General features: G+C 32.9%; 1 protein-coding gene across 3 annotated transcripts; it reads right to left on the bottom strand.

The window, feature by feature from the left end:
- Nucleotides 1-1,798: 1,798 nt before the first annotated feature.
- LOC120080247 lies at nucleotides 1,799-6,417 on the bottom strand. 3 transcript variants are annotated; one of them, XM_039034861.1, is made up of 12 exons: nucleotides 6,190-6,417; nucleotides 5,982-6,105; nucleotides 5,816-5,876; nucleotides 5,342-5,640; nucleotides 4,793-4,879; nucleotides 4,388-4,705; nucleotides 4,148-4,283; nucleotides 3,867-4,029; nucleotides 3,518-3,646; nucleotides 3,120-3,314; nucleotides 2,903-3,025; nucleotides 1,799-2,248 (listed from the first exon to the last, which is right to left on the bottom strand). In XM_039034861.1, the coding sequence occupies exons 4-12, from the start codon at nucleotides 5,577-5,579 to the stop codon at nucleotides 2,120-2,122; spliced, it is 1,518 nt and encodes a 505-aa protein (XP_038890789.1). In that variant the 5' UTR covers nucleotides 5,580-5,640; nucleotides 5,816-5,876; nucleotides 5,982-6,105; nucleotides 6,190-6,417; the 3' UTR covers nucleotides 1,799-2,119. The 3 variants fall into 3 exon arrangements, with proteins under 3 accessions (XP_038890789.1, XP_038890788.1, XP_038890787.1); XM_039034860.1 differs by having other exon boundaries at nucleotides 5,816-5,869; XM_039034859.1 differs by lacking the exon at nucleotides 5,816-5,876.
- Nucleotides 6,418-9,121: the final 2,704 nt, after the last annotated feature.

Here is a 9,121-nt window from a genome sequence, read left to right as displayed (position 1 = left end):
TCATAAAAGAGGTTCACGAGTTCAGAATTTAGCACGTCTTTATTCATAGTTTTCTTTTATTTTTAAGAAGGCGGAGCAAGAGAAGAGAAGAGACGCCGGAAGGTCGCTCAGGGCAACTCGAGAGAGAACCCAGAGGTGTATTAAGCAAAGAGTGGGCCGACTCTCGCAAAAGTGAGATTATCTTTTGAACAAGAGTAGAAAGACAGTGTAAAAGCCTGGGAAGCAAGAGATTGCTACCAGGCTCTTTATTCTCTTCTTGTATTGTTATTTTGTACTTCATCTTTATATTTATACAATGGAAGTTCTTATTCTACATCTGTCTACTCTTTTAGCACGCATGAGTAGCTAAACTTGTCGAATGAGTTGAGAAGAACTAAGCTAACATGACCTAGAATCTTCATTGCTTGCTGTCTTGTTTTATGTTGTGCCCAACTCCCCTTTAGAGCTACCCGAGAGAGAGTCTAAAGAAAGAACCTGAGACTTGAGAGAGCTATGTTAGAATATAGATTCGAGAGAGCTATGTTAGAATCTAGACTCGAGAAAGCAAGATTAGATCGCATGCACCCTAGAGATAGATTATGATATTATGTGGTCGCATAAATAAGAATAGAGGCTTATGTATAGGTCCTATAGACTCATCGCATATATCGCAAGCGTTCTAGAAGTAGAAGTCGTAGCATTCGCATTGAGAGATGGTTTGCTATTGTATGTGTGTTGCATGGTCGCATAGCATAAATGCATCCTAGGAAGTGTTAGCTGAACCCTTCTCAACCCATTCACCGCATACTCATCGCATATTCCGTTTTATCAACTCTTTTCGAAACTCTGCTGCATTTGTTTATTTTTATTACCACAAACAACAATATCAAACAATTATTTGAGTTACCGATTACCGCAAAGTCTTCCTGAAAATTACCACCGCATATTGTTTTCCCAAGTTCCTGAGTTCGACCCAGGACTTACCAGGAAACTCAGTAGGTTTACACTTGGAATCTACTGAGAAAACTTGAGTGCTCAACGCATTTTTATCATCACCTCTCATCCATAATTCCACCTCATAAAATAATGCATCAGTTGAACTCTGTTATGAAGTTCTGATATTTTCTACTTATCTCTTCCTTGTCTGAGTTGAGGGTTATCTATCCACTTTTCTGTTTCGATTTTGAAATTTCATTGTCCCTTCCTTCTTTCTTTTCCTTGCTTTATTTACCCTACCTTAGATGATTTGCTTCTTTCTCTAGTACAATGCCTCAGTTTAAAAGCTCCACGACAACAAAGCTCAAATTTGAGAGCAAGGAGATAAACCTCACTTTTGAGAGTGGGGTGAGCAACTATATTGATCTTGATCTTGATGCGTCTAAAGCAATGGGTTAAACTTGAAAAGCCTGAGCTTGAAGCAATAACGTGTTCAAGGAAAAAGTTTTTCTCTTTTAAGATAACGCAACTGAACTTAAAGTTGGCGACAAAGGAGATCATTTTGGGCACAGGCTAAGAGATTTCTCTCTCTTTTCTCCCTTTGTTCCTTTTCTTTTGTCGTTTCAACTATATTGTTGTGAATTCGTTGATTTATTCATTGGTTTTTTTCATAGTGCTTGTAATTTATTGATCACCAATTTCATGATTATAGATTCAATTTGAGATTGAGAGATGACAATTTTTTAATGTTAAGTCACTGGTCGCATTCGTAAGGTAGAGATGTCTACGAATTCTTGTAACATTTTATGATTGAGCTTTTATTTTAATTTATAAATAAAGACTAAATATGAGGAAAGGAAAAACCTAGTGAATTCCTGCAAAATCCGACAATATCAATATGTCTATAGTTTTTGTTATAAAATCATAGCATCAACAGGTTTGTCAATATGAATACTTAACATCCCCACCATAAGAAACACAAAGATTTTGATGTAAATCTGACTTCCCTTGAGGAATAAAAGAATGGTAACATTTACACCAATCAATCTCAAGCTTTCTTTCTAAAGGATCCTATCAGACTGCATCCTTTTACAAAGGCCTTGCACTCATTTATGTTAATTAATTAGACATTTCTTCTCTTCTCTTCTATTTTCCCTTCTGACTTCATTCTTGCTGATGCACATGAATATTGGCTTTCCCATCATTATTCTCCCAACACTAAAGTTTCACTTACACTCATAATTGTAGGTATCTGCCCACGGTTTACAAAATCTATCTTATTCAATCGCAGACAACACATCATTTGTTCAGGGAGTTCTTCAGGTTTTTGTGCCTGTCATAACTCGAAACAATTACTCAAAAATACTCTACCATCATCATTGTTTTTAATTTACCAACTTAACTTAATATCATTTACATGAATTTGTAAATTCTTTCCCTTAACTTTGACTATTGTATTTATTTACTTAATTTTGCAGCTGAATTTTAGATTATTTTATTTAATCTCTACCCTAATACCATTAAAAAGAAGCATGCCACATTAGTATATTAACAGTGTTAATGAGAAGAACTAAATAGAAGCATTGATCCAGGATTTCAGTAATTGAAACTTTGGAAAGTTTAGATGCTCAAAATTAAAGATTAAGAGTTTGAAGATTTACTAGAGAATTTTTTTCTTTTAAAAAAGTTGTTTTTATTTTAACTCTTTTTATAAAAATTATTTAAAATGCATTTTGAAAGTGTTTGAAAAACTATTTTAAGTAATTGTCAAACACTTCGGTTTTTCCAAAATGCTTTATGAAAATTAGACATTTAAAAAATTAAACCAAACGCATCCTAAACATATAATGGCTTCCAGCAAGTGCACATAAAGAAACTAGGACTTCCAATTTTGAGAAATGTGAAAGAGTCAGAATAAACAAAACATATATCTATCTATATATATATATATTTGTTGGTGTTATCAGTTTGAATATAATAGAAGTACCTCGATTGTTAAACCAATGTCAAGTATCCCATGCTTCAAACGATCACGGAATGATTCGAGACCTTTCCTTGATATGTAGCTGAACCTATGTATATCCAAATCAATCTCAAAATAATTTTTTCCCTGAAATAACCATAAGGCAAAATTCCGCCATCAAGAAAAGCCTAAATCTCAATAGTATTATCAGAATGGACTCAAAAAATGGAAATCATTTTACCCTGAAAAAGTTGTGTTGAGGTCGTGAAAGCACTGGCTTTTCATTATAAGAACTAACTAGCTTTCTTTCAGCAGCACTTAACTGGAGATCTTCAGGATTAACCAACCCACCCAGTATTTTCAATCTTTCTCTGAAAGGAACCAAGGATTCCCTTGTGTATCCTTTGACTTTTTCCATTTCATCTTCGATCAACCTCTGATGAAGAAAACCAGCCTTAGATCCTCTTTTCTTATTAAAACTATCAATGCAAGTAATATAATGGAATAAGTACTTTTCGAACAAAAAGGAGGATGAAGTATCATATTCATTTCGTTTCCTGACAATCTTCGTAGGTAGATCAAGCATTTTTCAAATATCAAAACTAATCTAAAATTCAATTTAAGCGGTGGAAAAGGAACCTTGATGCAGTCTTGAAAATGAAGAGATATCTCCTCGTCAAAATTGTCAGAAAGTCTAAAATACAGTACCAGGCTCATCCCTTCTCCGTTATAATCACCAGGGAACATCGAAACTGGATATGTAGGCAGCTAAAACCGAAACAACAAAAAGAGATCAAGAAGAAAATTCAGTTTCAGTATGTAACAGTCAGGTTTTATCATCAATATGGCCCATTAAAATAATAAAGGCCAATGATTTTTCAGAGTAAAGCCAGTGGAATTATCTCATTTCTTTTCCATTTTGGTAATAATGCACAAGATCCTAATTAGAAAGGCTCATTGAACAGAAAAAAAGTGATAATAAAAAGACCTGTATGTTAACAATTAAAAGGGATGGTAGCTTTTCACGTGCTTTCAGATGTGGAAGTTCAATATGCTGAGCGATGTGATTTATCTTTTGGGGGCAGAGAAACAAGTCAACTCCAATTGGTACATATGGACTGAAGTTTGGAGCAGGGTATTTCTGTTTGTCTCTACACAACAGGTGTCCAGAGTTGGAAAGAAGAAGAAACTAGCACAGTTAGACAATTACAAAGCGAGAGCCCCTAGATGTGCACAAGGAATTAAAAGATGTGAAACTCAAGAACATGCCTGAAGTAGTTTTCTCCGCGAAGCTTAAAGACAGAAGGTGAAATAGGGGACCAGGACGATGGAGTTAACTTTTCTCCTTTTGCACATGGAATTTGAAGTCCTGCTCTTGGACGGTATAAGATTTTCTCTGACGTACCTGTGCATCAAAAGATTATACTTCTATAAAAGCTGAACCAACACATCAGTAATTTCAAAACATAGTTAAAACACAAAATCCCCAATGATGGCATGTTTACGTACAAAACTCAGTTCGTTCATATCCGTCAACAGATTTTCTCTTAACAGAAAGCATGATAACTGTCGACTTCTTTCTATTTTCTGGTTGGGGATTAGAAGAATGATTCTTCTCATTGTAACTAACTGGAGGAGGCAAACAAGGCAGGCAAGTATTCATATTGAACTCCTGACTCGTATATTCAAAGTTCTGTGCACCTCCGTCGATTTTGAGATAACTTTCATAGAAACCTTCATACGTACATCCATTATCAATGAAGCACGACTTGCTTTCGTACTGAAGCAATTGAGCATTCGGGCCATTTCCAATTGAAGGAACACAATCTGCCATCTCAAACCACAAGGTAACAATTTGTGTGAATGAAATGTGAAAGAAGTTGTTGGCTGTGGAGAAAGAAGTCAAGATTTTACCTCCATGAACACTGCTGAAATCCTCATCATCAGAATCAGATTCCAAAATACTGGCTGAGTCGAACCATGGTTCATCTAGGCACACTCCTACATATGACACAATTTCAAAATTCACGGTTCAGATGAATATATCCATCTTAACCAAAGTAGAACCTTAATTTCCATCTAAACCTTCCAACATGGTGGTAGCTGAGTGATTAAAATGAAAAGGCTTCCGTTATAAATTATTATAGACTTAATTTTAGATGCATGAATTTCGTTCAAGTCCATGACTAGTCGAATACATGAACTAGCAAAAACATTCATGGATATTCATGTATGATGAAGACTCGATGTTGTAGTATTTATTTCATGAGGAAGTGCATTACTTGTTTCTTCCAAATTCTTATGAGTGAAGAGCAATGTTAATCTTCACCCTTGTGATTGTAGGAAAAATGTTTATCCACTGCGTATTAAGAATTCCAGTGCAATAATATGATTCTCTGTCATAGGACACCAAATATAGTAGTAGTAGTTTTGATTCAATAATTGAGAGCGGAAGGAAGATACCATTTGCATCAATTTGACCATGGCTCCACTGCAGCTGCTTCAGATGAAAGGTCATGTTAGAAACCTCAGACCTTGCACTGACCGTAAAATCTCTAGCATGATTTCGTGAATCGCCGATTTGTTTGATATTGACATCAGCAATGGTAGCTGAAATCTTACTACGTCGTTTTCCAAATCGTGAGGAGTACTTCCTATATGCTTTGAGATTACGACTAATTTTTGAGGTGCAGCCACCCATTGTATTAGATTTGTAGTTCTAAGCAGCAGGACACTAAATGCCCACTCCACAAAGAAGAGACCTATAATACAGTCAAAGTTGCAAGTATTACCATTACGTGGTGGTACATAATCGCAGAATCAATCACATAACAAATTTTGGAGTGTTTGATAGTGGGATAAAGATAGTTTCAATTTGAAATATTGTTGGCATCATCAAAAAGGGTAAATCAGCAGCAGATGCATAAATAAACAGACCTCATTCATAAAGCATAAGAACTAACTTGAATTGGGCGTTGAGGGCATGCTATTCTACATTCTCCATATAGACATAAAACGAAACCAAAAGTAAAAATCAGCCAAATTGAGGAGTAAAATAGAGAATAATAGATTTCCATATCCACAAGGAATGGAGAGGAGGCACCTTCTTCGAGGACAATGGCATTCAAAAATTAAATCGCAACTATCAGCGACTCCTTGGAAGAGGGTTTCATGTGAATTTAGCTGTTACATTGGCGAGTCACCGAGATCATAACACCATTTTAAACCTAAAAAAGAAGACGAAACGTAGAAATGAGACGATAGGTGACAATTTAAAAGTTGATTCAGATAGGGATTTGAGCGAGGCGTACGTTCAGAAACAGAAGAACGGTGGTCCGGCATAAATGAGGAATCGTCGTTCCCGTGGGAACTCAGATTCCTCGGTCTTGTGAACTCTGATCTGTGTGTTTCAGAAAATGGAATGGAAGATTTTGGGAGAGAAAGGAAGAGAAGAGAAGAGAGAAAAAGAGAATGAAATGAACGAAGAACACAAACTCCGTTGGATACGGATCTCCACTCTCAACTTCGCGCCAAACTAACCTTCCGCCAACCAAGCATCCTTTTAACTAACTTTTCTATTTTTAATTTTATTTTTTTCCCAATATTTATATCCCCTTCCAACTTTAATTACTAACAATTTGGTCGTTATTTAAAATTTGTAACAATTTACCCTCTTTCATAAAAATATTTTTAAAATTAAGTGTCCACTTTTTTTTTTTTTGTAAAGTGAGATGTTTAGATTCCGAGTTGAGTTAGGTGAAGTGACTATTATAGTTCCTTCCATGTTTTTTATTCCTATTATTAAAAAATTATAATTATTTTAGGATTGTTTTTAAATATAGAAAAATGAACCAAAATATTTATAAGATATAATAAATTTTAGAACTATCAGTGTCTATCCAACTATATCTTGTAAATATTTTCAACAATTTTATTATTTGAAATAATTTTCCATTATTTTAACTCACAATTGATTACTGTGAAGACTATTTGAAAATCCGGATCCACATTTAGGTATAATGAACGCATAATGTGTTTTTTATTCCATGATGGACACTTCATAATTTATTTTTGTTTGGTTTCTGTATCTTCAGATAACCAATATGTTCACATAATTTTGAATGTTTTTATGTTTTCACATAAAATATAGAACCACCGAATTACAAAATAATATTTCCTAAAATAAAGTATTAAGGAAACAAAAAGTTGAAAAGTTTCAACTTTGACCCTTTTTCGTAGCTATAAAGAATGATGTATAAAAAAATGTAACTAATATTTTTTTCTCTTAAATTAAAGTAAGTGTAATTTTTTCTTAAATTAAAGTAAAAATGTAATTAATTTTTTTTCTTATTTTTTTACTTTTAATATAGTTATAAAAAATGAAGCATAAAAAATTGTAATCAAATTCCTTTATTAAATTAACGTATAAGAAAATGCAACTAAAAAAAAAAAAAAAAAAAAAACAACTTTGACCCCTTTTTGTAGCTTTCATATAGTTATAAAAAATGAAGTAGAAATATAATCAAATTCCTTGAATTGAAGTATAAAAATATGTAATAATAAAAATTTTGATTTTGATTTTTTTTTTAATTTTAGTAGAATTATAAAAAATGAAGCATATAAAATAAAATAAAATTCCTTTCTTGAATTAAAATATAAAAAAATGCAATTATAAAAAATTTGAAAAAATAGTAGAAAAGAACCTAAACCAAGACTAAAATGACATGTAGCCTAAATACATACTATTGTAAACTAAATTAAAATAGTATGCACCCTAAGTATAAATTATTATAATTCAGACTATTTTAGTTTACACTCCAACCACAAACTATTATAATTCAAACTAAAATAATTTACACTCCAAACATTGAGTATTGTAATTTACAAACTATTCGAACCCGCAAAAATATAATAACCAACTTTGTGTCCCAAACAATACTTTAATCTTTGTAATTTATAGAAAGTTTCATTCCCACTCGATTTATTGATCTACATGAGTAAGAATTTCATCTAATCTTAATAATACTTTTTCCAATAAGGACAAAATTGTGACAAAATATTTATATAAGGACTATATTGTTACATATCGAACTTTAATAGTTAAATTGTTACAAATTTGAAGGTATAAAAACTAAATTGTTGATAAGAAAATCCAAGGAATTTGTAAATTAGGAACCCTTTAGTTGAACCCCTAATATTAAATTTGAAAACTCCCAAATCAGTTGATGTCAATCCAAAAGGAAGGATCAGAGTTTGATCAAAGACTAACAGATAAGGAGAACTAGTTCTTGATTTAAAATTTGAACACTCCACAAGTAAGTGGATCAATCTTACTTGAATACTCAAGTAGGCAACCCTACATCAAGAATTGCAAAAGGTTGGTGATGAATCTCCATTATCAACACAGGAAAATTATCATTCCCAAAATTCAAAATCCAAAAACTGTTTTTTTATAACCTAATGATCAAGCTTTATATAATCTCCCAAAACCTTATTGTGTGTCACATCATAAATCTTAGTAAAATGATAAAACTGCCCTTATTTAATATGTTTTAGAAAGGATAAAATTGAAAAATAAGAAAATTACGTCAAAAATTCGAATAAAATATAATTAGTAATTTGATATTGGACAGTTCATATCATCCTCTCTTCCTTTTGAAAGATTCATCCTCGAATCCAAATCAAAACCTTGTAAAGTAATTTTGAAGTAATGAGAAGAAAATAATGTTACTTTTCTTGAAATTCTCTTAGACGATCTCCCTTGTGAAGTAACCTGGTAGTCATGAGATGTCAAATATTGACATTGTCTTGGATTTCGTTTATTTGGGAAAGAATATCGGTCCTTCCAATCCTCATTCAATTTGTGACCATTAAAGGAACTTGGGTCAATATTTGAGCTTTACTTCAAAGTCAATGCTTTAACCTACTTAAAAAACTCAAAAGAAGAACTAGGTAAACTTGGTTGAAGTGCACCTATTAGAAAACATACTATTTGTGAAAAAAAAGTCTTGAATGTTTTGTTTTGTAACTAGGAATAGTTGTACCTCACAAATTTCAAAACCCATATTCTTGGCTTTTCTCTCACTTTTATCTATAGACCAAATACTCTTCACATGCTTTTCAACTTCATAAATATCTCTTGTTTTTGTCTCGATCTCATGTCTTTTGCTTTCCAACTCAATAGTATAACTTGCTCACACAGGGGTCTGAAAGCTTTTCAGTCAAGACTGGTCGGGGCTCTGG

Source organism: Benincasa hispida, chromosome 6, assembly GCF_009727055.1.
Source record: "Benincasa hispida cultivar B227 chromosome 6, ASM972705v1, whole genome shotgun sequence".
Classification (NCBI taxonomy): domain Eukaryota; kingdom Viridiplantae; phylum Streptophyta; class Magnoliopsida; order Cucurbitales; family Cucurbitaceae; genus Benincasa; species Benincasa hispida.
This window is presented reverse-complemented; position numbering and strand designations above follow the sequence as displayed.